This window comes from Capsicum annuum, chromosome 9 (assembly GCF_002878395.1).
Source record: "Capsicum annuum cultivar UCD-10X-F1 chromosome 9, UCD10Xv1.1, whole genome shotgun sequence".
Lineage (NCBI taxonomy): Eukaryota > Viridiplantae > Streptophyta > Magnoliopsida > Solanales > Solanaceae > Capsicum > Capsicum annuum.
Window position 1 is genome coordinate 193,096,292 of NC_061119.1, and position 27,500 is coordinate 193,123,791.

Below are 27,500 nucleotides of genomic sequence, written 5' to 3' on the forward strand. Positions count from 1 at the left end.
TGGTGCATCATTCTTATTGCCCATATCGTCAACATTGACTACTTCATTTGCAACCACTAAGTCCACCATATCTTCCTCATCATTCACTACTGTAGGCATTTCTTCAGAGATTACATCTGCATCATGAGCTATATCAGGTGCAATATTACTAGTGTAATAAGGACTATTACTGTCAAGGTGTGTTGGTGGAGGAAATAATGGATGCATGTAATTGTCATAGGTTTCAGTATGTACAGTTGCATCTTTCTTGAAAGAAAACACATGCTCCATGAAAGTAACATCCTTGCTAACATAAAATTGATGGGTTTCCAAATCCATGACTCTGTAAACCTTTTGTGTCTCTGAATACCCTATGAGGACAGCTTTCCTTGCTCTTAGAGCAAATTTATCCTGTGTAGGTAGGACTGAAGCAAAACATAGACATCTAAATATCCTCAAGTGATCAATTTTCGGTTCCTTTCCATATAATATTTCATAAGGTGATTTTCCTTTTAATACAACTGTAGGAAGTTTATTAATCAGATAGACAGCTATTTTGATACAATTTCCCCAATATTTGATGGGCATTCCACTTTGGAATTTTAAAGCTCTAGCAGTGTCCAATATGTGTCTATGCTTTCTTTCTATAATACCATTTTGTTGTGGTGTATATGTACATGAACTTTGATGAACAATACCAAGAGAAGAGAATAGACTACTACAACTAGAATTGAAGAATTTTGTGCCATTATCAGATCTTAGAACCTTAACTTTAACACCAAATTGTGTATTCACCATTTACAGAAAGTCTTTTAGCACAACCTTGACTTCTGTTTTGCATTGTAACAAACAAGCCCATGTAAATCTACTATAGTCATCTATAACAGTGACAAAATACTGCATCTTATCATAATTTGGAATCTTGTAAGGTCCCCAAACATCTACATGAATCAGTTGGAAAATATGAGTTGATTTATTTGTACTTTCTGTAAAAGCTAACCTGCTTTGCTTAGCCGTAGGAAAAATTTCACAAGAATTACTAGATTTATTATTTATATGACTCTTGAGACTTGAAATATGCTCCATTACTTTGATAGAAGGATGTCCCAGCCTTGCATGCCATAATGCAGTAGAATTTGCATTCTCCACTGATACTGCTCCAATCATTGCCTTGATTTCATCTTTTAGCATATATAGGCCATTTGTTTCTCTACCAATCCCAATTACCTTGCCACTGTACAGTCCCTGTAACACACATAAATAAAGGAAAAAGCTAACACTGCAGCGTAGTTCCTTAGTTAATTGGGACACTGACAGTAGGTTGAACTTGAAGTCAGGCACATGCAATACATTTTTTATAGTTTTATCACCTAAATTTCTGCAACTTCTTGTGCTAGTGATCTCAGTTTTTCCTTCTGTTGGTACCTGAACTGTACTAAACCTCTTATCTCTTATGCTTTTCAACTCATTTAGCAACTCTTTGTAAGTGGTTATATGGTGAGTTGCTCCGGAATCTATTATCCAGTCAAAAGCATTGGGATTAGTTATCAATGTAGCATTACCTGCTAGATTTGCCATGCCTTCACTTAGTTCACGATTGTGCACCAAATTTTGCACCTGCTGATGTTCTTCTTCAGAAAATCCAAGATGCATCTCCTTTTCTACTGAAGCACCATTAACATGTGGTTTGAAGTTCCCTCTCTGATAAGCAGGTGACCCTGATCTATAGCTGTTGTTTCCTCTATTCTGGTGAAAGCTACTTGATCTACTTGGGCCTGGCCGACCTTTTCTCTTGCTCTTGCTCTTGAAATCAGCGGGATAACTAACAATTCTGTAACATTCCTTAGTACAATGGTTCCTATAACCACAAACCTCACATGCACCATTTCTTAAACTAATTTTCTTTCCTCGAAAAACTTGACCTCTTCTGGTCATCATTTTAAGAGGTTCCTTATTTATTTCAATTACTCCTAAAAACCTCTGGCTTTCCTCTTGTATGACTATAAAATATGCTTGGTTTACACTAGGCAGTTCACTTTTAAGCAATATATCACTTCTCACATGACTATATGTCTCATTCAGCCCCATTAAAAACATTAATAACCTTTGTTGCTGCAGATGTTCAATATAGGGCTTGGCTTCCTCACATCCACATGAAGGGAAAGGTACTAATGCATCAATTTCATCCTACAAATCTCTCATTCTGGAATAGTAATCAGTAACAGAACCAGTACCTTGTTTTAGAGTCGCAACCTCTGTCCAGAGTTGATAAACTCGTGTGAGGTTTGATTTATCAAATCGTTCCTTGAAATCATCCCAAACTCGTTTTGCATTGGATGCGTAGACTATCGTGGTTAACAAATTTGATGCAACAGTGCTGTTGATCCATGACAATACAACCGTGTTACATCTTTCCCATTGCATCGCTAATTCACCTTTGTATGAACTCTTTACACAAGTTCCATCTACAAAACCCAGCTTGTTCTTTACCAACAACGCCAATCTCATTGAACTGCTCCAAAGCCCGTAATTCTAGGGACCTGTAAGCTTGATTGCAATTAGTGCAACACCAGGTGTATCGAAAGCCTGTAAGTATAGAGGATAATTGTGTTCGAGTGTAGCGACCGTTAATTCTGTCATAGTTGAACTAAGCTTCGAACTTTATGGACGAATTGACTATAAAAAAAATTGTGCGGAAAGTTTTGTTTTGTTTTGATCTAGCTCAGATATAACCTGCTTTGATACCATGTGAGATTTCAGTGCTAAGCTACTGAAATCTCCATTAATGGGGATTTACAGAGAAGTTGTACTCTATCTAGGATGGAGAAAGAAGAGAGAGAACATATTTTTAATAGAAATTTTGTGTGTACAATTTCCTCATTTACACCTCTATTTATAGACCACTTCAACTAGTGATGACTAATTACAGCAAATACACAGCTCAACATAACTGCACCACTAACTAACTAACTTTTCTCCTCATCCTTTCTAGTCTCAATAATAATTAAATTATGGATGTTCATAGGATTTCTTTGAATTATCATGAATTCATATTAAAATAGTTTTGGAGGAATATAACATGCTGCCGGAATATCATGCTTCAAAAATACTTTCAAAAAATCTAAGTGGTAGTACAAATGGAAAATAAAAGTGCGAATAAGTTAAATAATTTAAATTTTATACATTGTTAGTGTATAATATATTCTATACTATCAGATAAATTTAACTTGCTATTGCAGGTTACCCAATTTTCTTTTTTCAAATTTTTGTTTGAAAGTATTCTTGTAAAGACCACTGATCTCCCTAAATAATTTCTTGAAACGAGAGCGAAAAACCTTCTAAATTAATTGTTTAGTGAATCCTATATTTAAATTATGGATGTTCATAGAATTTTTTTGAATTATCATGAACTCATACTAAAATATTTCTGGAGGAATATGACATGCTGCGCCAATATCATGTTTCAAAAACACCTAAAAAAATTTAAGTGGCAGTACAAATGGAAAATAAAAGAGCAAATAAGTTAAATAATTTAGGTTTTGTACATTGCTAGTCTACTATATATTTTACACTATCATGTAAACTTAATCTTGTTATTGCTATTGCAGGTTACCCATTTTTTTTTTTTTTAATTTTATTATAAAAAGTTGGGTAACCTGCAATAGCACGTCTAAGTTTTTCACTTTCAATTCTAAAATTGTGAGTTGGAATTACTAAAAAACAAAAAGAAAAAAGATATGAGAGCTCTTAAAGAGATCTAAACAAAGAAAAAAGACTTCTTTAATTGGGTTTTAGTGCCAAAATCAAGAAAATAGAAAAATCGAGTGGAACAATAGGTTAATTATTTAAAAGACAGACCAAGTTACCAACAAACGCGGTTGGTAATTTATTATTTATAATAAAAAGAGCATGATGAAAAGTATAAATAAAAAAAATGAAAGTCTTAAATTTAATTTCTTCTGATTTTCTTGTAAAACCGCCCGACTAGGACAATAGTGCTACTTTGATTCATTTGTCTCATTTTATATGGCATTATATTTGACCAAGTTGAATTTGAAATAAGAATTTTTGTGTAAAATAAAAATATTACGAGCACATAAAATTTTAAATATATCATGACGGTTTCTTATGGTTATAAAAACATGTTATTGAAAGTAAAATAGAAAAGTCAAGATTAATGAGTTTTCAAACAGAAATAATTAAGTTATATATATTGACACAATGAAATTTAACATCTGATAATATCCTAATTATTATTTTTATCATATTTTCATTAATGCAAAAAGAAGAGATATTACAACTACAAGACCCCCCACCCCTACCCCTCCTAACGGAAATTAACGGATCAAATCACAAGCTTTCACTTTCTGATCTTGATCACGTTTGCATGTTTTCATCCTTAATCTTTAAAACGTTATTTTTAATCCTGTGTCTAATTACATTCTTTAACATGCGTGATGTTTGATCCCTATTGGGAATTCTAAATGGGAATTCTTGTTTAAATCTATACTTTATATAATCTTTTTTTCCCCTTATTTTTTTTTTCATTTTGATCCATCTCAAATTGTTTAACACAACCCCTTTTATACAATTTTTACAAATTTCAAGGATTTAAATCCCTTAGACTATTAATATATTTCAAACTTTAGTGTCATATTTCACGAATCTAAGCCTTGTTTTTTATGACTTGGTTTTGTAAATAAGTGAGATGGTAGAAAGTGAGCATTTGAGTAAAGAGAATATTGAGGAAAGTAGTAAAAGTGACAACTTATGGAGCAAAGATAATTCTGCTTCAAGTTGTCATAGGGACCCTTCATTTTCAGGTTGGTTTGATGAAAATGGTACTCTTCATTCATCACAACTAGTCAATAGACATAATCTTAATGCAGATGATTTTGATTTCAAGTTGCCAAAAGGGAAAGAAATAAGTGTATCTATTGGGACAGAGACAAATCAACATAGTAGTAGTAGTAATAGTAACTTTAAGCACAGGATGAGAGGTAGTGGTGGGGGTGATTTTGGTAGTGGAGAAGATAGGTATCATCCATTTGACGTGGAGAATGGTTTATCGAGTCATCGAGGATCTATCGATGATGATGATGAGGGTGGTTATAGTGATGATGATGATGATGATCGCTCGGCTTTCTCGGACTACCATGACTCACCACATACAGATTCAAAGAATGGTGGTACTTCTGAAGTTGATGTATTGAAGACATTTTTCTTCATACTTGTATGGTACAGTGTCAGCTTGTTCTTGACATTGTAAGTATTGAATTTCGTCACGTTCTTGTCTTGTTCCATTGATGTGTATTGAAATATTTGTGGTCATGATTGTACGTTTACATTTGGTGCTATGCTTTCTATGAATGTTTTAGCACTATCTATTAGAGATTCTTATGGCAGTAGGAACAATAGAGAACTTCTAGTACTTCTCTTTTTTATTTTTATTTCGTGAGTGTTGGCATGAAATAATTTAAATGGGGATCATGGTCAGTGAGGATTCATATAGTTGATCCTAACTTGTTTGAGAATGCGGCGTAGTAGTCGTTTTTTTTTTTTTTTTGTCTATTGAAGTGTCCAAATATTTTATCATGCCTATACGTTTACTTTAGGTCCTACGCTATCTAGGAGGGTTTTAGCCACCTTATAGGAAAGACAGACAACTTCTCCTTCTTGCCAATTTTATTTTTATTTTTGTAAATTGTTGGACTGAGATGAACTTAAATGAGGAACATAGCAGTGAGGGTTCATATAGGCGATTCCATCTTGTTTGAGACAGGGACATAATGTTGTTGTTTATTGAAGCTTCAGAAATATTTTAGTCATGTTCATACTTTTACTTTAGGTCCGATGTTTTCGAGGAGTCTTTTAGGCCTATATAATAGAGATTCTTGTGCCAGTAGGAAATGTAGAGAACTTCGAGAACTACTCTTTTTTTTTTCAATTTAAATGGGGAACTTGTTCAGTGAGGATTCATATAGATGATCCCAACTTGTTTGAGACTAAGACGTAGTAGTTGTTGTTGTTGTTTGAAGCTTTAAGGATGTTTCTTCTTCTCGTGTTGAAATGTGAAATAGGTACAATAAAAGTCTTCTCGGGGATAGTTTAGGAAAGTTTCCCGCCCCTTTACTGATGAACACTGTGCACTTTGCGATGCAAGCTGTATTGTCCAAGGCCATTACAGGGTTCTGGTCTCAAAGATTTCAACCTGCAGGGATGATGTCTTGGAGAGATTATTCTTTGAAAGGTAAATTTATGACTATTCATGCACTTTTTCTTCAAGTATATTACTGCACGATTTGTTGAAAAAAGGTATCATACAGGTTACCAATTATGATGGACGGACTGGTAGAGCGTTTTTAACATAATGTTGCTATGTGCTACGATTATAGGCATCTCATATTAAATGCAATAACTTTTCCAAAACTGAAATCCCTAAGTTAAAATCAGAGGAGAGAAAGGAAGAGGAGAACAGGACAGGGTAGATAGCTTAAAGTATTTGAAACGCGTATGATATTATAGAGCAGGAGATATGTGTATAATGTGTTTATGCACTTTCCCGGTAGAGTTATTTACAAAATGTAACAGAGATGAGAGTCGATTTATAAAGGGCTCAAATGTCTCAATCTTATGAGTTGACAGCTTCAATAAGTAAAAGGCTAATTGTCTTGGGTTTGTTACTTAGTTAAGATACATGTTACACTTATTAGCTTATTACTGATGCATCGACAATGGTTTCTATCCGCAATAATTACATCGTGTGTTCAAGACATATCATCTCTTATGTCTTTTATATCTAACCTGTATTTAGGAATCTTTTACATGATATCTTAATGCCATCTATAAATACTGGCTTTCAATATTTTCCCGCTAATTGTTATGTTCACTTCTTAGCAACTAATACAATAGACGGACTTTGTCTTTTGCAGTTGTACCGACAGCTCTCACAACGGCAATGGATGTGAACCTCAGCAATGCATCCCTTGTTTTCATCTCGGTCACATTTGCCACTATGGTCTGTAACATTTCTCCTTAATTTATGTTTGATTCATCAGTTTCTGTCAATACTGGTGCAAATATCTTCAAGAAGTTTGAGCTCTGAGAAAGCATTCTAGTTAAACTCATGATCCTAACACTTGTCGAGGGCTGTAGTATTTGCATTTATGTACCTTGAAATTTTAGCTGACACCAGTGACAGTCACAACTCTCTGCAGTAAAGTCAGTCCGATTGTCAAAGCCTTCAAGGGCCACTTATCAATTAGAATAACTGATTTCTTATTTTGTTTTCTCCTTCCTTATTCTGATACAAATTCTGGATTCCTAAAAGCTATTTATGTCATTGCAGTGTAAATCTGCATCTCCCATATTTCTCCTGTTCTTCGCATTTGCTTTCAGGTACTACTTTTAATCACTGATCTCTTTTGTTTTATTGGGATTTTTGTGGCGGGGTAGGTGATGCCAGAAGCATCTTTAATTCTGCTTGATCCTTTGCATTGTGTAATAGATGTATACAATATTATTCGTCAATGCGGAAAATTAGTGGCTTTTTTGGCATATGAGGACTCTGGAATCTTTTGCAAAACCTTTTGTAAAATAGGTAGGCTAAATGATTGATTCTTTCATGGGTCACCAACTGACCAAGGAACAATATTCTGAGGTGATTTCAAATCTAACAGCTCTCCATTTACTGTTTATTTCCGTACGAATCATATTCATATGAGTAAGTTTGTTTTCGGACTGATCCGATTTATTCCAATAATCATGGATGCACTAAATTATTGAAGACATAAGGAAAATTGAACTAACGAAATAATTCTTTTCTCTTTGAACAAAAATGAGACAATTTCAAACAAGAGGGCCTAATAGAATGTGATTGTTAATTCGTTATGGATTAAAAACCTGAAAGTGTCTTTGAAACAGCTATCTTTGATGAATATGATACATTTGACAGGTCTATTATGTAAGCTGAATATATTTTACTTCATGCTCTTGCTTTTAACCTCAACTGTTTCTGGAAGGTTGGAGTCTCCAAGTGTAAAGCTGCTGGGGATCATCTTGGTCATTTCTGCTGGGATACTATTAACAGGTATATTCATGCTTGCTTAAGTGTAATTTTCTGGTATTTTTTCTTGCATTAGCATTAATGATCTTCATTTTCATCTGTCATTCTAAAATCACGTCGATAACCTTCACTTGTGCACTGGTAAAAGCATTTACTTTTCTCATTTCTAATCTTGTGATGACCATTTTGATTCAATATATGCTTAGAGATTGAATAACCTTTTTTGCTTAGATACGACAATGATGGGTTTGAAGATGCTTTATCTCTCCCCTGAACTGTTAGTTGTTGAGGAAAGACACTTTTGAGTCTTTAGCGGATAACAATCACATCTTTTGTTGTAAACTGTTGCTTTGTATTGAGAAGAGTATTTTGTTTTTATTGAAACTCATAAAACTGTGTTTTCCTAGACTCGTCTTCTTTTTCCTTCTTTCCAAAGTTGAAAGTATTTCGATACAAAAATAGAAGCTGACATGATTATGTTATGTGGGGGTCTTGGTTTAAGAAGAAGGAATTAAGAAATACAAATAAATGGACTGAAACTGATGAGGGAAGTGATCCGAGTAAACACTGTAGAAGGTACTGAGGAAGAAATGGATTAAAATTATTCTCAATTTTTTCCAATGCCTCACTGTTTCAGCCCATTATAGTCATTAATATGAAAAGTAGACAGAACCATGACAAATGAGATCAAAGTCGAACAAGGTTATTTCAAGAGATGTAGTGAATCATGGTTTTAACTATGAGCATTGCTGTCTATATTGTTAACATGATGGACTTGGGCCTAACTCAATCCCCAAAGCTAACAATGTGGAAACATAATATCTGTTAGAGTGGGTGAAAGTCCCACATTGGTTGGGAAATGAACTTTGGCGGTCTGCTTATATGTACTTGGACAATCCACCCGTCATGAGCTAGCTTTTGAGGTTGAGTTAGACCCAAGTGTCATATCTTTACATCATGGAGCACACATTGAGTGAACAAAGAATAGAGATCGGTCCGCCTCTGGTGCTATGTTTAAAAAATGGATCTTTGGTCAAATTCAACCCAAAAAGTTAGCTAATGCGGTGGAGATTGTGCAAAACTAAATAAGGAGACAACAACCAAATTTCTCACCCTCTATGGGGTTCTAACAGTAATATATACATCTAGAAAAAGGAGTAGTTGCAGCTGACTTCAACTGATTGCATAAGGCTGTGTTCCTTTGTGGTGTTCTTTTTACAACTATCATTGACAAATTGAACCAACTTAGATAATCTTCTTATTGAGTGCTTTAGTGAGATTTATCACCTTGTGGATAATTGTGTCGTCCGTTAATTTATATCTGTTTTCTAGACAAGTCTGACCTTTATTGTCTGATAATACAGTTGCAAAGGAGACAGAATTTGAGTTTTGGGGATTTGTCTTTGTTATGCTTGCTGCAGTTATGTCTGGGTTTCGCTGGACTATGACTCAGATTCTTCTGCAGGTTGGATTTGTGACATTCGTTGCATCGTTATCATTGATTCCTCTTTCCATTGTTTTGTCAATAGTATATGCTTACTTTGTGTATGTTTGGGTTTGTTTTCCATATCCAACTGGTCCTGCTGACATAAAACTGGCATAAAGAAAGAAGCCTATGGTAAGGACTATGAACAACTCTTAGCAAATTTTAAGCATTCTTGAGATGTTGTTATCATCATCATCATTATTAGCAGCTGTAGCGGCACCGGCTGCACCACTACTTCGATTGCATCAAATCTGATCTTGTATTAAAAGGACAGTCCGATGGACGAAGCATCTTGCATTCACGCTAGGTCCAAGGTGGGTTGCACCCCAAGAGGGTGTGATGTAGGCACCCTACCCTAACACAAATTAGTGGCTGATTCCACAACTCAAATACGTGGCCTATAGGCCACAAAGATAATTTTATCGTTGCTCCAAGGCCCTCTTCCAAAACTGATCTTGTTTTGCTAATCTAAATTCGAAAAAATTGTATGATCCACTTTGTTAGCTTGTCAAAGATTGAAAAATGATCATCTTGTTTGATCTGCTTTGTCTTAATCCTAGTTTTGACCAAATAAATATTTTGAAAGTAGTTGGTTCAGTATTCGTTACATAGTTTGTGAATTAATTGTGTATGACATGCATGCTTTTGTTATTCCAGGTTTAAAAAATCCACTCACCCTAATGAGCTATGTTACTCCAGTAATGACTCTTTCAACTGCTGTGCTTTCCCTTATTTTTGATCCGTGGCACGAATTCAGACATACCAATTACTTTGATAGCTCATGGCATATAGCTAGAAGTTGTTTGCTGATGCTTTTCGGTGGAACTTTGGCTTTCTTTATGGTATGCATGTGCCTAAGTACTGGTATCAGTTCAATTTGAGGATTTCCCCTCTCATAGTGGTTGTTTTGTTTTTCCCCATTTTCTTTTCCTGGAGAAAATGAGGCCTTCTTATAAGTAATAGGGTTGATCATTTACAAACGATTATCAATTATCAAAGAACCTGGACGTACATAAAGATAACTTCTTTTTACAACTTATCTAGCAGCATTTATTTACTGCAGGTGTTGACGGAATATATTCTTGTGTCTATCACAAGTGCTGTAACAGTGACAATAGCGGGAGTTGTAAAGGAGGCAGTCACTATCTTGGTATGAACTATAAACCTTGTCATATTTTGTATAGAATTAATGCACTGATGATAAACTCCCAAAAATTCTATAATGCTGATACTTTATAAAGTCTCTCTTTATTGCTTGACGACGGATTCTAGCACAAGATTCTTGAGAAGTCATTATATCATACCAAAGGCGGTTCCAAGATTTAAATTCTGTGGGGTCAACCTTTAAAGTTCTTAGCATTCAACTCACTGTATTTTAAAAATTATAGGTTCAGTACCTACCATATGTTGCAATTTTAGTGAAACTTTATTATACAAAATTTATGTTCCAAGTCGAAGGTATCAGTTTCATTGCCGCTACTCTACATCCGCCCCAGTATCAGACCAATGATGAATACTTACCTCTGGTCTGTCTGCTGATTGCAATGATTTGCTTAAACTTCTTTTATCAAAAAATTGTTGGTTGTAACTTTGGTGAATCAAGGTTATCAAAAATAAGCCAAAAGAGTATTTCGTTTGTCTTTTGAATGGTCACTTAGCACTGACTTTGTACTTTCTTCCTTCTGTTTTCTGTTGTTATTTGCCAGTACTTGGGGGCACGGGGGAGGGTGTAGGTAGTCTACAGAAATGCTTATTTGGAGTATGGATAACATACTTAGAAAAAGAAATATGATAGAAAGCTCAATCTGTTCAACATAGGAAATTATCCAACAAGAGGGAGTTTATCATGTGGAAATGAGACCGCTAATAGACTAAGCTTGTCCTATTGTCAGGCTCGGAGCTAGAGAGAAAGCTATGGGTTCGGCAGAATTCAATTGCTTTAGTCAAAATATTGTATTTGTGTTAAGAAGTTTATTTAATATGTATAAACAGTGAATTTAAAATCCAGTAAGCTTCCTTTTTTTAGAATTCAGAACCATAAACTCAGGGGCGGACCCACATGTATCGATGGGGGTGCACATGCACCCGTTAACGTCGAAAAAAATTGTATATATATGTGTATATACCTTGAAAAATTGGGATACATTTAATAATGCACCCTGAAATGAATGGTGGTGCACATTGGTGCGCTGCGTGAAGCTAGCCCTTCCATCCATGCAGCTAGGGATTGATCCCCGATTCATACAACACCTTAAATTTTTATTTTCAATACTTCAAATTTAAGCTAGGGATCAATCCCCGATTCATACAACACCTTTTTTTATTTTCAATACTTCAAATTTAAAGGCTTATTACAAAATTTATAACAACAAAATTGTTGGAATAGGGATTTGAACTTGCGACCAGCCCATAAGGAGAACCCTACCATTGAGCTACCAGAACTAATTGTTTATAAACGTTATAAGTAAACTTCATATTATATGAAAGTAAAGTTATTAGCTTAAAATTCTTATTTGTTCTATCTATTTATTTGTTCAGTATTGTTCATGTCTTTAGCGACCAATTGAATATGATAATATTCCTAAATCGACACCGAATTTTTTTTTAACATCTTAAGATAATATTGGTGCTCCACAATATTATCAAAAAACAATAAGCGTAGAAAAACTTCAAGGTTTATTGTGTTTAAGCACAAAGTACAAATAAAGCGTGAAATTTAACGAAAAAAGGCATAAAGGTAGAAAAGATATAAATATATGTCTAGTCCAAGACTAATAATATAAGCATAAATGACAAATATATGAGCACAATTTTTTTTTTTTGATAAAGTGAAATATCAATTGTTTAGTGTTTGTATCCTCAGAAAGCCTCATTGACAAGGGAAAATATGTATCAGAAATTAGAACCCTTGCACATTAAGCGAGGCGAGCGCTTAACATATTTTGAGTCTTACTTCGAGGCTTATGTGCATCTTTGACAACACTGGTGCATTCACAACTTCAAATCCTCGGTTCGCCTCTGCATAAACTCAATATTCTAAGTGATCTCAATGCAAGTCTATGCACTCGAGTCCTATTTTCTCTGGTTGGCCTCATTAAGTGAAGTTTGCTTACCTCAAGTAGATTGTACTATTCGAACAATAATTAGACTGAGACAGGACTTGGATTGCTTCAATTGAATAGTTTTTTTTATATCTGTCAAATTCCTATGGTTTCTGGAGTCCATGTTTTTTACGGTTCATGAAATAGATGGTAATCGTGACTGCTGCCTGTTCAGGTTGCTGTGTTTTATTTTCACGATGACTTTACCTGGATGAAAGGGCTCGGTCTCATGACGATAATTTTTGGTGTCAGTTTGTTTAACTGGTACAAGTAAGTGACTGAGTCCTTCATGTTTTAGCAAGAAGTTATCTCATGATTATTCGCTCTGCATTGACATTAAAACTAGATTAGTATTAAGTCCTTTTTACCAAACACAATATGTGTATATTCTGTTTCATCTAATCAATTCGTGATCCTCAGTTTAAAGTACACTTTTGTCTGCCGGTGACAATATCTTTTATTTCTGCAAGTTTCTCCAATGTTATGTCTTTTCTTTGCTGAGATACAGAGCCCATGCAATGCCACACTGCATGTGAACCAAAATAAGAAGGTAAAAAACACGAAGACCTGTAATAGCCTTTAATACTATTTTAAACCATTCCTAGCACTTTAGCCCTTGATTAAAAGGACAATATGTTCATTCATTGTGAATCTGGCACAGGTGCTAGTTTCTCAATAACTGTTTCTGCCATTAGGTCGTCATTTAAAAGAAAGCACATCGAAATATGTTTAGTTAAGCTATAGTAGTTCAATCAAATTGTTGATATCGGCCTATTTTTAGTCGCAAATGGGACTTTGGTAGTCATTAAAAGCATATGATGGAACTGTTAGGATGGTTTAATGACATGTATTGACGTTGTTTTTCCATTTTCATTACATAGGAACGACAAATTACAGAAAGGTAGCACAAATGAAGATGAAATTGGATCACCGTTAGGAAATACAACTGCTAAGTATGTTATTCTTGAAGAAATGGAAGATCAAGATCCTGGTCCTTGAAGTTTCCATATGAACTTATCTGCATTTACGAACGTAAGTGAGCTTCTAACTACACTGCTCTGACACCCTTTTGTATTTACATGGGGAGCGGAGGAACAAATGTGCAGATTTTCTGTCAAATGAATGTCATCATATACACGAGGAAGATTTGGTGATCTTGAAGATGAGGAAATTGAGTTTTTTCACCTAGTAGGCTTAAGACTTGTAGCTTATGGAAGATATTAAGAAATTTATTACTCCCTCTGTGATAATTAACGAGATGCACTTTTCTTTTCACTCTGTCCAAAAAATAATGATACGGTCTTGGAGTAACTGGTAAAGTTGCTGCGGAGGTCACGGGTTTAAGCCTTGGAAACAGCCTCCGGCAGAAATGCAAGGTAAGACTGCGTACAATACACCCTTGTGGTGGGGCCCTTCTCCGGACACCACGCATAGCGGTAGCTTTATTGCAACGAGCTGACCTTTTTTTTTTCGGATACGTAGAAGAAATTTAACTTTAAATTTCTCGTTTTCCCTATAATGAGATATTTACAGTCACACAAATATCTGACTTGCTTTAAACCACAAATTTCAAAAATTCTTTCATTTCTTTGTTAAACTCTGTAAACTCAGTCTTTTCCAATGTACGAAAAAAAAAAAGATAGGGAGGCGGGGAGGAACATACAATTCAATACTCAAACCTCAACTTTGCGTTTAGTAAACTAGGTGAACTTTGAAATAATTAAATATGGCCCTTGGAGGTCAACATCACCATCTGTTAGAGTACGTGCCCTACTGATCAATGACTTTAACATAAGAGTTGCCTATGGATGAAACGGGTTGTCTGATGTGTTCCAAGAAAGCAGTAAAACAGGAAGTAAAGAACACAATGATTTTTACGTGGAAAACATCCGACTCAAAAAGGTGTAAAAAATTACGACTTGTACCTCTACAGGATTTAACCCCAACTTCACTAAATAACTCTGAGCCTCAACAACGACTGATTACAAAACTCTTGTAACCAACAACTAGGAATTATAAACTCTAATTCCTATACCTCAATAACTGGAATTATAAACTCTAACCTATAACTCAATAACTGGAATTATAAACTCTAATTCCTATAACTCAATAATCATCCTTGACTGTTGAACCCACTTCGAGTTATCCCAAACTTGAAGTTAACTCAGCTCAGTATTCTAAACAATCAGTCCAGGAAAGCAATAAATTACAACTCAGTAAGAACAATACATTTAAACTGACTCATGAACTGTAAAGTTTAATCCTGTGAAATAGATTTGTCAATCTGTTCCTTTGTACTGGCAGCACTTGAATCTTCGGTCAGAATTCTCTTAATTATGAACTTTCTTAATTTGATCGTGTTTAGCCTTTTCTCTCTTTGTAAGTGTGCCAGTTACTATGAATTATGCATCTTCTATTTAAACACAGTTCTCCAAAAAGTCATTCTTTATTTCAAACTTCTCCTTTAATCAGAACTCTCATTGCATAGAGTTCTATTTCAAGTGAGACTCCTTCTTCAATTCCAACTCTTGTCTCCTTAGTGTTGTAGTCAAACTCCAACTCTTTAGATCATCTTTATCTTTAAGTATTTTACTCAACCACAACTTCTTCAATTTCTTACGTGATTAGTAATTTAAGTATATCAGAATTTGGCTCGCTCATTCATTCCTGACTTTAGGCAATCTTTGTCTGCATCTATCAGTGATACTTGAAACTTGTCTTCCTATGCTTGGACTAACTCAAGTAACATGGTCCATTCATGTGTCATCCATCGAAAACTTAATTGATCTAACAAAGAGTCCTTCAATTAGTATGTTTCCTATCTTCGGTAGATTTCTTCAATTTGCAAAATTTTTCTCCTTCTACACATATGACTCCTCAAAATATGCTCAGAAGTGAAACTCCTTCTTTCCATAGGATTCCTTTTCCAACTCAACTTGCTTTCCCTGTATCATAAAGTGTTTGAATCAAATTCAACTTCTTCAAATTAGGATATGTGTTTGAATCAAATTCAACTTCTTCAAATTAGGATATGTTTATTTCCTTGAGTTTATCAGAATTAACCAATTATCTAGTTCTTGATTTCTTCCACCCTTGCCTTTAATCATTGATGATTTTGCTACGAGTTCAGCTACATGAGACAGTGCGTCTGTGAACCAGCTTAACTGACATGTTTCATATCACTTTGTCAGTTTGTCAATCATCAAAACTACATCGTACCCAATACTATTTTACTCAAAGAGCAGAAATTTTGCCATTTTTAACACATCTTTCATTATCATACGCGCTTGACAATGAAACATGAAATTTCTGTTCTTCAAATAGAACAAGTAATCATAAGATTAAACAGTTCTAAGATAATCAGGGGAGGCTCATTTTTGTCAAAACAGAGACTTCATTTACATTTTTTTTTTTCTAAATTTGATTTCTGTAATGAAAGTGTTAATAGCATCAAGGGGTGAGCTCAACAGACATTTGATCTTTTAGACTTCTCCAAATTGCACTTTTAAGGTTTTAAGGAGAAATATGCGACCATATTGTGATGACCCACCACGGCATCACGCCACTTAGGCGCCACTTGGCACAAAGTTGTCCATGTGAAAGACTTACATGAGAAGGAGATCAGTCCTTGGCGGAAGACATAAAGAGAATTCCATTGGGAGATCTGAGAATTCTATAGAATTGCGTGGGAGCTCCTTGGAACATTCTAGTTGTGTAGAGAATTCTAGAATAAGAACTTGTATATTATTTATATTTATACTTTAGCTCCTAGGAGAGTAATATAAATAGAGGGTATTCATTAGAAAAATCATCAAGAAAAAATATTCATGTTCTCTCTAATACAAATCTTCCTAATAATTCTTTTATATATTTTTTTCATTATCTCAGTGATTCCTAGTGTCTTAGGATGACTTGACACAGCAAAAGCATGAGCAAATGGTGTAATAGCGTGAACGATTTATCAAATGCCACACATGTGCTTAGTTGAAGACTAACGACGTAACAAAGTAGTATCAGAGCAAGGTTATAACTAAGGAAATGGCAAATGACGGAGAATTTAACACTGCTAACACCCTGTCTAGCATCAGTCAGGATGTCGCTGGTAAGAAGGTAGATGAAAAGAAGAGGAATGCCGCTAATATGAGCAACGAGGTTATGTATGAAGTTGTGTCAAGTGCTTACCTCCAAGGAACCATCTACCACGAAGGGGAGCAAGGATGGAGTAAAGGTCCTGCCCGAGGACATCTCGCTCGATAAGGAGCGGGTTATGAAGGTTAATGTAGGGATACACTATTGACATCTTTTACCAATGTTGTGGAGGGTATCCTTGGAGTTCTTAAATGACACACTCTTGAAGATATCGAGAGCATCTAAAATGACTTGGAGGGGCATATACAGGCCAAGGTTGAGCTACTACAAACCATCACTACACGAGTGCATACTTATGAAGGCGTGAGCACTATCGATGCCTTGAAAGCAAAGGTAGAAGTACTCAAAGAGCTGTTTAACGATGGCACAACTGAAGCAGGTAGGAATGTTATTCTGACGAGAGAGACTAAGATTGAGGCTAATGCACAGGAGGTAGAGAACTTTCTTTGGCACTTGGAGAACTATTTCAAGCATCGAAAAGTAAGAGACGATGAATCCAAGATCAACACCGCTGTGTTGTAACTATTCGAGAATATCATGCTATGGTGGAGAAGGAAAATAGTTGATGTTGAGAGAGGTACGTACAATACTAAGATGTGGGATCGGTTTTAAGGCCAAGTTCATGCGTCAGTTCTTCCAAAATAATATCCTGTACGAGGAAAGAAGAAAATTTAGGGAGTTCAAGCAGACAGAGCATACGTGACTATGTTAAGGTGTTCATATGATTCAAATTCCCAAACACACAAATGATGATTTGTTGTTCAACTTCATTGGACGGGTTGCAGAATTGGGCTAAGCAGGAGTTGCAACGTCGATGAGTCACAAATTTATACTGAGCCATATTGGATTTCGAGGATTTCGAGTCTTTGATGAATCCAATAATGAGAAGTTTGACAAGGAAAAAGACAACGAGTCTCAGGATGGCAGTGCTAAATGTGGTGGAGAATATGATACAAGCAAGGAAGTACATCAACACCACTATAAGACACAAGATATCCACAAGTTTGATAGCAAGGAGTCAATTGGTTGTCAGAGCTACACTGAAAAGAATACACCAGCCGAGAAGAAGGGATGCTACATATGCTGAGGGCTACATAGCTTTAAGAATTATTCTGACTTAAAAGAGTCTTAGCACTATGGTGCTTGAGCAGAAGGAGCAGGCGCAAGGAGAGAGTTCGTTCACAACTCAATTGGGTATAATTGGACTATGTGGATCCATCATACTAGTCAAACCAACGAGAATGAAAATTAGTAGGTGGACCTAATCATCAACAACAATCTCGCTCGTGCATTAGTGGACACTAGAGTAACTCATAATTTTGTGATCGAGGCCGCAACGAAGAGACTAGAGTTGAAGTCCTATCCAACTAATTCCCATGTTAAGACCGTGAATGTCGAGCCTCAAAATGCTCATGGTGTTGCTAATGGTGTTGGTGTGAAATTAGGCAACTGAAAAGGTACAATAAACTTTACAACAATGGAAATCTTTGATATTATCCTAGGGCAAGAGCTCTTTAAAAATTGTCATACTTTGATCAATCCCTACCTCCATTATCATTGGGTAATAGAACAAGGAGGACAGTAATTATGGTGCCCAAACAGAACCAAGCACAACTTTTGTTTATGCAGGTAGTCAAAGGGCTCATGAAATGAGCGTCTTCATTCAAGAAAACCAATGTAAGTCTTAAGGAAGATAAGGATAAACAAACATTCTCATGTTCCACATCTATTAGAAGGACAATCATCGGAGAAAGACATATGAGAAAGATATGAGGCCTTGTGGTAATTTAAAGATAAGATCTGGGAGTTTATGCAACAACAATAGGCAACGGTCGTCGTAAGAACGGGTGAGGAAGAGTGTGATGACCCACCACGTCATCACAATTTAGGTGCCATGTGGAACAAACTTGTCCATGTGGAAGACTTACATAAGAAAGAGACTAGCCTTGGTAGAATATTCTAGAGACATAAAGAGAATTCCATTGGAAGACCTTAAAATTCTATAGAATTGTATGGAAGGTCCTTCGGACATTCTAGTCGTGTAGGGAATTCTAGAATAATGACTTGTATATTAATTTATATTTACACTTTAGCTTCTAGGAGAGTAGTATAAATAGAGGGGCATCTATTTGCAAAATCATCAAGAAAATATATTCATGTTCTCTCTAATAAAAATCTTTCTAATAATTCTCGTGTTCTTTTTTCTCATTCTCTTAGCAAATCCTAGTGTCGTACGTGTGCTTAATTGTAGACTAAGGACATGACAATATTCTCTAATTTTATTGAATCTTGTAAAGAAAGTGGTGAAAACAACCTCTAGTAGAAATGCAAGGTAAGATTACGTATAATACACCCCTGTGGTGGGGACCTTCCCCAGATCCTGCATATACTGAAAGCTTTAATGCACCGAACTGTCCTTTTTTATTGTAATGAAAGTGTTAAATTTTGTACTTTTTTTTCACAATTTCTAATATTGTTTTAAGTGAAATTAAAATCATAATATTCACTACTAAAATTTTTTGAAACCTCAAAATTTGGGGCTAAACTGAAACATTTTACGAGTCTCACCTTTAAGCTACCCCTCCTAGATCTTTTGTTCACACTTTAGATGTTCCTTTGATGATGTTATTGTGGGTTATAGTTTGTTTTAAACTTTATGCCGGATTCGATACTTCTGTTGTATTTTGAGATATTTGATTATCTATGTGATTTGATCTTATTTTGAATAATGATCTGGTGCTAAGATAATAAATGGAAACGATTCACCTAATAACAAAAAAAACTCCATCCATCCCAAATCATGTCACACAATTTGACTTGACAAAAATTCTAAGAAAGAAATGAAGATTTTTTAAATTTGTGGTCCAAAATATACTTAAGATATTTGTGTGATTATAAATTATTTCATTAATGGTGAAGAAAATTTTGAAGTTCAGGTAATTTCTAATTATAGAAAGAAACATTCTTTTCGAGACGACTTAATAAGGAAAGGGTGCCATATAAATTAGGACTAATAAAGTCGCTCTTTAGATGCCAATCGTGACTTATAAATGCGTGTTTTAACACATAGGAACCATGAAATTGTATGAAGTCTTGTCAAATTTCTATATCGACTCAATCAGGTCCAGCACACAATTATGGATTTTGAAATCAGCAGAAGCACTTTTTAAATTAATCATGTCAATATGTCTATGATATTACTCTTAATACATATTTCGTATTTTAATCCAATCTCTCCTTTCTGATCTTACTCTTAATTGTGTATTTGAATTACTTTCACGCTGATATGTCTATGATTATGAATCTTAATACGAATGCATTCACAATCAAAACTTGTGGGTTCCTATAAAAGGTAAAGGGATAAAGGAAAAAAGTCTAAAAATATGATGTTTCCACTAAGATTTGATCCCTCATCACAGGGAAATGAGGGATTTCGCTGGCTCCTTAACAACGGTGGACCATCCGCCATCTTTGGATATGGGTTCTATTAGAATACGTGCCCTACTCATTACCTTAGTTTAGCCTAGCAGTTGCCTATTGATGGAACGGGTTGCCTAACGTGTTCCAGTGAAAGCAGTAAAGATAGTAAGTACAGAACAAAAATATTTTTAAGTGGAAAACACCCGGGTCAAAAAGGTATAAAATTCAGGACCTGTACCTCTACCAGATTTAGCCCCAACTTTTCTACTCAACAATGAGCCTTAACAACAACTGATTACAAAACTCTTGTAACCTAGGAATTATAAACTCTAATTCCTATAACTCAACTAATAGAAATTATAATGATACGGGTGCCAAGAGCTCAAGGCCATTCACGAGGAGTCAAGCTCGAGAATTACAAAGTCTACAATCCATGTTCATGAAGATGGATGCTTGTGAGTGTGTCATGAATTCACCCAAAGGAGTGCATATGCTAAAGTGTGAAGAGGGACCTTGAAAACACTCCAAGGCCGCCACTTACTCACATTCCAAGGTCACCTCTCCTTCAAGACTTATTAAGGGCATTTTGGTCTTTGTATGTAATAGCTATAAATAGACTTTTAGGCTTATTTCCTCATTAGTTTTTGAATGATCTTGAAAGACAAACTTTGAAACATCTTTTCGTCTCTCCTTTGTGAGATTGTAACTAGGGCTAGCATCTAGTGTGGATTTCACTAGTGTTGGTATTTGGCTTAGAAACCTTGGTGCTTGGGGAAGATTGAGTTCCTTTTGTGTTAACGTAAGATCTTGGTGTTACTCATATAGGTCATTTGGGTCTTGGGATTTGATACATCCCTTGGTTCTCTTGGTTTGTATGTTTCTATGTCAAGATATCTATCTTAACATTTTTGCACTTAGTTGGTGTTCTTCTTGCTTATTCTCTTAAATTCGATTGTGTCTTTGCTTCTTGTGTTAGTGTCTCGGCTTCATCTCTTTCATTAGGCTAGATTTTCATCTTTTTAGGTTGATTACTATATCATTTGGTATAAAGAGCCACGTTTAGGGTTGTTTCTACAACTCTAAGTCTTGAATTGTTGTTACCTTGAAGAAAATCATCACAAAAAAAGAGTCAAAAGTCCAAAAATAATAAAAAAATATTGAGTCACATTTTTGTCACTTAGGCCGTCCTGGATCTACTTAGTTTTTGTGTATTTTGTTAGATTCTAGTGCTAGATTCTTGTTTCCTAGCACTAATAGAGTCTTGATCTACAAATTTGAGCCAAAATCGGGTTGTTTTGAGCTATCCACCATTGTTGAGCTAGAGTTTAAAGGTATTTGAGGTGGATCTCATTTTGGGCTATTGTGGTTGTGGTATTTTTGATTTGATAGAGTGATATTTGTGCTTGGCTTGGCAAAGTGACCTTGATCTTCAAGAATTTTCAAATTTGGAGGTCATTTTGTGGTCAAATGTTGGTCAACTCTCGAATATTCTTGTTGTTCTTCCTCATCTTCATATCTTGTTGAAGAAGAATATTCAAAAGAGGTGGTTTGATCTAGATAAAAGAAGAAAGAGAGTGTAGAAATTGTTTGTACAAAGAATATTCCACGATATTCTAAGTCATCCAAAGAAGAATTGAACAAAGGGAATATTCAAATACAATTGAAAGTATGGGGGGGGGGGGGGGGGAGGGGGACCAACTCAAATTCAAACTCATTTGAGCTTGAAAAAGTCTCCAAAACCTTACAATATCTCCCTCAAAACCGATTCTACACTCCTTGGATTGAAGTTGGCCGAAACTCAAAGTTGAAGAGCCAGAAATTTTTCAAAATTTTTCATCCATCCACAAGATGCCACGTCATCACTTTGGACACCCATATTTTTAGGCTCAATTTTTGGATTCTTAGTTTCTATTCTTGTTTCCTTAGTTGTATTTTGTTGATTCTAGTACTAATTGACAAACTAGTAACTATCTACTAGGTTGTGAGTTAGTTTAGAGTTCTTTCTTTCGTGTTTACGTTCCTTGTGTGCTTTTCTCTTTTGTGATTCGTTGTAGTTTGTTGGTTCAAGTCCGAACAAGATTAATTTGAGTCTTTCCAACAAAAATCTACTCCGTACAAGAGCATACTCATCCCTCAATCACTTATGAAGTATAATCCGACTTTCAACACTTGTGAAGCTAAGTGTAAGGTAAAAATAAAAGAGTGAGAGTGTGGTGAGGCTTTTTTGAACTAACTTGTGTATTGTTTTGTAGGTGTGTTTTAGGTACATTTTAATGGAACCCGAGGTTACAACCTCTCAAACCGTGGGTAATGATGTTAATGGTGCTATCTTGGCTCAACTTGAAGCCTTTACCCGTGAAATAAAAATGATACAATCTGGTTTTGGTAGACTAGAGGCGGATATGTCAGTATTGAGTGGGAGGATGGATCAAGTTGAGAGTCAAAGAAGCTCCCAACCCTCTACTCCTCAACGCTACCATGTGTCTTCGAGTGGACAAGCCTAAAACACCTCTACTACCATCACACCCGAGACCCTCCATCAAATGCTCTATCCACCAAGACCTCTACAAAATCAGACCCAAACACCTACTTACTCTCAAAACCAAAACCCCACAAGACCACTTGACCCTCAATTCACTCAAGTCCAACAAGAAGGATTTGGAAACCAAATACCAAGTCCAAATCCGAATCCCCACTACAAGACCCACTTAAGCAAATATCATATGCTCTACAAAATCTTATACTTCCCAACCAATATCTACTTAACCAAAGGCCTTACCATCTACTAAATTCCCTATATCAAGCTCCACTTAACCAAAACTGACCCGTCCATGCAGAAGAATATGGTAGAGGAGATCAACAAGAGGATTATGGAGCTTACAATTATAACTACATGATTGAAGAAGAGATAAGAGGTAGGTATGAGCAAAGAGGACATCAAGGTATATACTGAGGGCATGAAGGTAGACATAGTCATGGAAATCCATAAGGAAACCTAGAGGTTGACACCAATTCTATCAAGGTTGGCATTTCTATTTTCAAAGGTGAGAGTGATCCCGAAGTGTAGCTTTCATGAGAGTCTTCTTATGAAAAGTTTTTCCAAGTTAATGATCTATCCAAAGAGAAGAAGAGTTGCTATGTTATAACCCACTTTGAAGGCTATGACAATACTTGGTAGGATTATACTAAAAGGTTTGGGAATATGATGATTGGTGGTCAACATCCTCCTTGGTAAATATTGAAGAGACTTATGAGGGAGAGATACATACCAGAGAGATATAAACATGAGCTCCTTGCAAAACTATACGACTTGAGGCAAGGAAGCAAGAGTGTCATGGCTTACTATGATGAATTTCAACAATTGATTTTGAAGCTTGATCACCGGGAAGAAAAGTACATCATGATATTATACGCTTTAAAGTTGGGTTGGAAAAAGAGATCACTTCTCACATGACTCTTCATAAGTTTGAAACTATAAATGGTATCTTCCAATGGGTACTAAAGGTTGAGAGGGAAATCAAAGAGAAGGCGACCTACAAGTCCAAAGGATAACAAGGACCCGCGGGTTGGTCTAGAAACAAAGAGGTTATTCCAACATCTTCAGGTTGGAATAAGAACAAAAATCCTTCATCTCATGCTCCACAAACCGTGGCCAAGGCTGCCCAATATCAACCTCTAAGAAATGAAGGTAAGCCAAACCGAACTTACAATTCTAAGGGGTCAATGCTTTAAATATTAAGGGTGGGGACACGATGCTAGTGAGTGTCCAAACAAAAGGAATGTAATCCTTAAGGAAGGGAAGTTATACTATCTTAGAGAGGAGGTAGAGTTATAAACCGAGGATAATGAGGCCAAGCCTCAAGATGGAGAGCAAATTGAAAATGAGGTACAAGAAGAATGTTTTGAAGAGGACACTTGGCCACAAGAGGGTGAGTGTCAAGTTCCAAACTTTGTGGTGAGGCGAGTCATGGTTAGTAAGGTTTTAGATGATCCAAGCCAAAGGGAAAATCTATTCCATACTAAGTGTCTTATCAAGAGAGGTGTATATACGATGGTTATTGATAGTAGGAGTTGCACTAATGTAGCTAGTGCTACTATGGTTGACTTCTTAAAACTCCCCACTAATTCATATGCAAGTCCCAACAAGTTATAATGGTTGAATGAGTGTGGAGAATTGAAGGTGACTTGCCAATGCTTGATTCTGTTCCAAGTGGGAAATTACCAAGACGAGGTGTTATATGATGTAATTCCTATGCAAGCATGTTATTTGTTGTTGGGTAGGACATGGAAATTGATAGATATACCAAGCATGATGGAAGAACTAATAGGTATTTACTTGAATTCAAGGACCAAAAATTCACACTTCACCCTCTTTCACCATGTCAAGTGAGTGAGATACATCAACAATTGGGAGAAATAAAAGAAAAGGGGAGAAAAGAAAGGGAACTATAAGATCCCACAAAATCCTACGCTCAACTCAGTCTTTTAAGCTTGCAAAGGGGTCTTAGGCTTAGAAAATTCTAGCTAAATATTCAGACTTAGTATTATTTTGGCCTTTGTAAGTTGGTAACTCTATTTCATGACTCTTATAACCTTAAAGTATCAATCTTTAGGTTGAATCATGATCAGGGATGTCAATAGGTGTTCTCGAACAAGTTTTGAATTTTTTGGATCTCGTTTAGACCATGTTCGAGTGACCAAAATAGTGAGTCAACGCGATCTCGATACATCGCGTTGACATATAATTTTTTCCTCAGCTCAGTGCAAATTCCAGTGAATCGACGTAGACTCAACGCGATCCATTGACCATTGCGTCGATGCCAATGATGTGGTGCATCGGTTTTTGCATTGACAGTTTGGTTTTCAGTCATTAAAAGCCGCATCCTCAGGGGTATTAAGTTCTTTTTCCCATACCTGTCATTCCCAAAACACGAGAGTAATCCCTCATAGAGGCTAAATCGATTCACTATTCTGAAACATCTCAAGAACAGAAACCTGAGGTGATCTAAATTCAAAAGCCAAGGCTCAAGATTTCACCATTGTTCTTCAAGGATTTAGCAACAAAGGTATGTGAAGTATTCATCCAAGGGTTCCTTCAGCCCTTGAAGTCCAAGAAACCTTTTTAAACTTCACATAGCTTGATTTCATGCTTTCCATGATTTTAAATCAAAGTGTATTCATGATTATTACTATAATTGGGTTTTTATTTCTTGATTTATTACAAGGTTGATGTATAATTATTTGATATGTGTGATTTATCACGTGAATTCATGTTGAAACCTATGGAATTATGAATTTGGAAATTGAATCATGATGCTCACATGTTGTTTAGTATTATCTGCATATACTATGCCATCCAAGTGTTTGATGAATTTCTTATGTGAATGTAATAATCGGATTATATCATGCTAGTATGTATATTATTTCATGCCATGCACATGTTTGATAAAATGCCTCTACAGATGCATTATGAACAAGTGTACATTTTTATGCTATGCAAGATCATGAGAAGTTTTATTTTTCATGATACCGAGTCTTGGGGGTATTTATACCCGACAATTTAGCTATTTACCTAGAACTAGTATCAGTTATAAAATAATCTCAGTCATGTCACGATCAGTAGTACTCTAAGTCAGTTACAGGGCTCAAGAGAACTCTGTAGACTCAGTATTAGTCCCGTCTAGTTCAGTATTCAGTTTAGACCTCAGTAAACTCAGTCAGCTAACAGAATTCAGTAGTATGCCATCAGTCAATGGAAATCAGTAAAATTAGTAACAGTTTAGTCAAGCCTAGCATGAACTAGGAAATCAGTTCAGTGTCTATTCAATTAGGAGTAGGATTCAACACTGAGCGAACCCAGGGATGGGGGAATTCCTGCCAGCAGAGGGTTTGACCCTTAGTAGCAATCTCTACATTACAGAACTACGTAGCTAGTGTAGGTTGAGATATCTTCTTGCCAGATTAGGATTGATACATCTCACATGAGTTTTCCTACCAACGAGGGTTAACGAAAGAGCTTCCTATCAGAGAGTGTTAACTCATAACTTGTCTTTACCCGTGGCACGGTATTGATTGATGTCTTTCCAACTGGGGTTGTAGGTTGGACCCTAATCTATTTATAAAGGGGCATATTGGTTAGATGATTACCTCCCACAGTTTTAGTTTTAGACTCAGTCTCAGTATAGTACTCAGTTCAGTTCTACAGATTCAGTACTGTCAGACATAGTCACTCAGTTTAGTACGGAACTCAGTATAGTTGCATTGAATCAAGACTATCAAATAAAATTACTCTGTTATCAGCTACATAGTATCAGTAAACTCAGATATCAGTAAACCAGTAATTCAGAACTCAGTATCTTGTGTTATCACGATCTTAGTTACAGTATACGTATTTATGCATGTACTCTCATTCAGTTATATTTATGTTATTCGGTTAGTATTGTTCATACATATGAACTTATGCATTTCAGCTTACCTCACTTAGCATACCAGTACATTCAAAGTACTGACATATACCTTTTTTTTGTGTTATGATGTCTTATATCATAGGTTCAGAGCACGGGCTTCCGAGCACCCTTGTAGATCAGATCTTCAGCAGTCAGAGTTAGTGGTGAGTCCTCATAGTTTGAGGACATGATTATTTTCTTTACTATTTTAGTTTATCAGTACAGCTTTATAGTAGTTAGAGTTAGTTGGGGGCTTGTCCTATCAACTCCATGATTCAGATAGTAGAGGATTTTCAGACTGGAGTACTTTTATACAGATGTTTCAGTTTTTGTGTTGTTATACCGTATTCAGTTTTATTTTAGTATTAAACCTTATGGCAAGTTTTCACTTAATTTTTGCATATTTGTAGTATTACTATTCAGATATTACAGTAGGTACCTGTCATGGGTTAGCTTATGATCCTTCAGGATTATAAGCACCATGTAGCATCTGGGGTACAGACTCGGGGCAATACAAACTTGGTATCAGAGCCTAAGGTTCAGCAGAGTCCTAGGAAACCTGAAATTCACATCTAGTAGTGTCTTGTACATGGGTGTATAGCGCGCCACACTTATGGACAGGAGGTTATGAGATGTTTTAGGAAAAGTTTCCCTTATTTTAGTATTCATGTCGTGTGAGTAAGCATGAGCTCAAGTTAAACTCTCAGTCTAATTCATCTCTTCCTTATGCTTCCAGAGTATGTATTTTAAAGAACCTAACGAAAGAAGTAATGAAAACCAGTCTGCTCCTCCACCCGTTCAAGCAGATCCCCTGAATGAGCATGTTTCTCATGCTGAATTTAGAGCTGCTTTAA

At 35.8% G+C, this 27,500-nt stretch overlaps 1 protein-coding gene across 3 annotated transcripts; it reads left to right on the forward strand.

Moving 5' to 3' along the window:
- The first annotated feature begins 4,273 nt into the window (after window positions 1-4,273).
- LOC107855662 (probable sugar phosphate/phosphate translocator At1g06470) lies at window positions 4,274-26,888 on the forward strand. Of its 3 annotated transcripts, XM_016700681.2 has the most exons (12): window positions 4,274-5,244; window positions 6,060-6,229; window positions 6,912-6,997; window positions 7,328-7,377; window positions 8,001-8,068; window positions 9,409-9,509; window positions 9,650-9,662; window positions 10,188-10,372; window positions 10,594-10,680; window positions 12,807-12,901; window positions 13,513-13,663; window positions 26,750-26,888. In XM_016700681.2, exons 1-11 carry the CDS (start codon window positions 4,688-4,690, stop codon window positions 13,628-13,630), a joined length of 1,530 nt encoding a protein of 509 aa, XP_016556167.1. In that variant the 5' UTR covers window positions 4,274-4,687; the 3' UTR covers window positions 13,631-13,663; window positions 26,750-26,888. The 3 variants fall into 3 exon arrangements, with proteins under 3 accessions (XP_016556167.1, XP_016556166.1, XP_047253112.1); XM_016700680.2 differs by lacking the exon at window positions 26,750-26,888 and having other exon boundaries at window positions 13,513-13,906; XM_047397156.1 differs by lacking the exons at window positions 10,188-10,372; window positions 26,750-26,888 and having other exon boundaries at window positions 9,654-9,662; window positions 13,513-13,906.
- The last annotated feature ends 612 nt before the right edge of the window (window positions 26,889-27,500 follow it).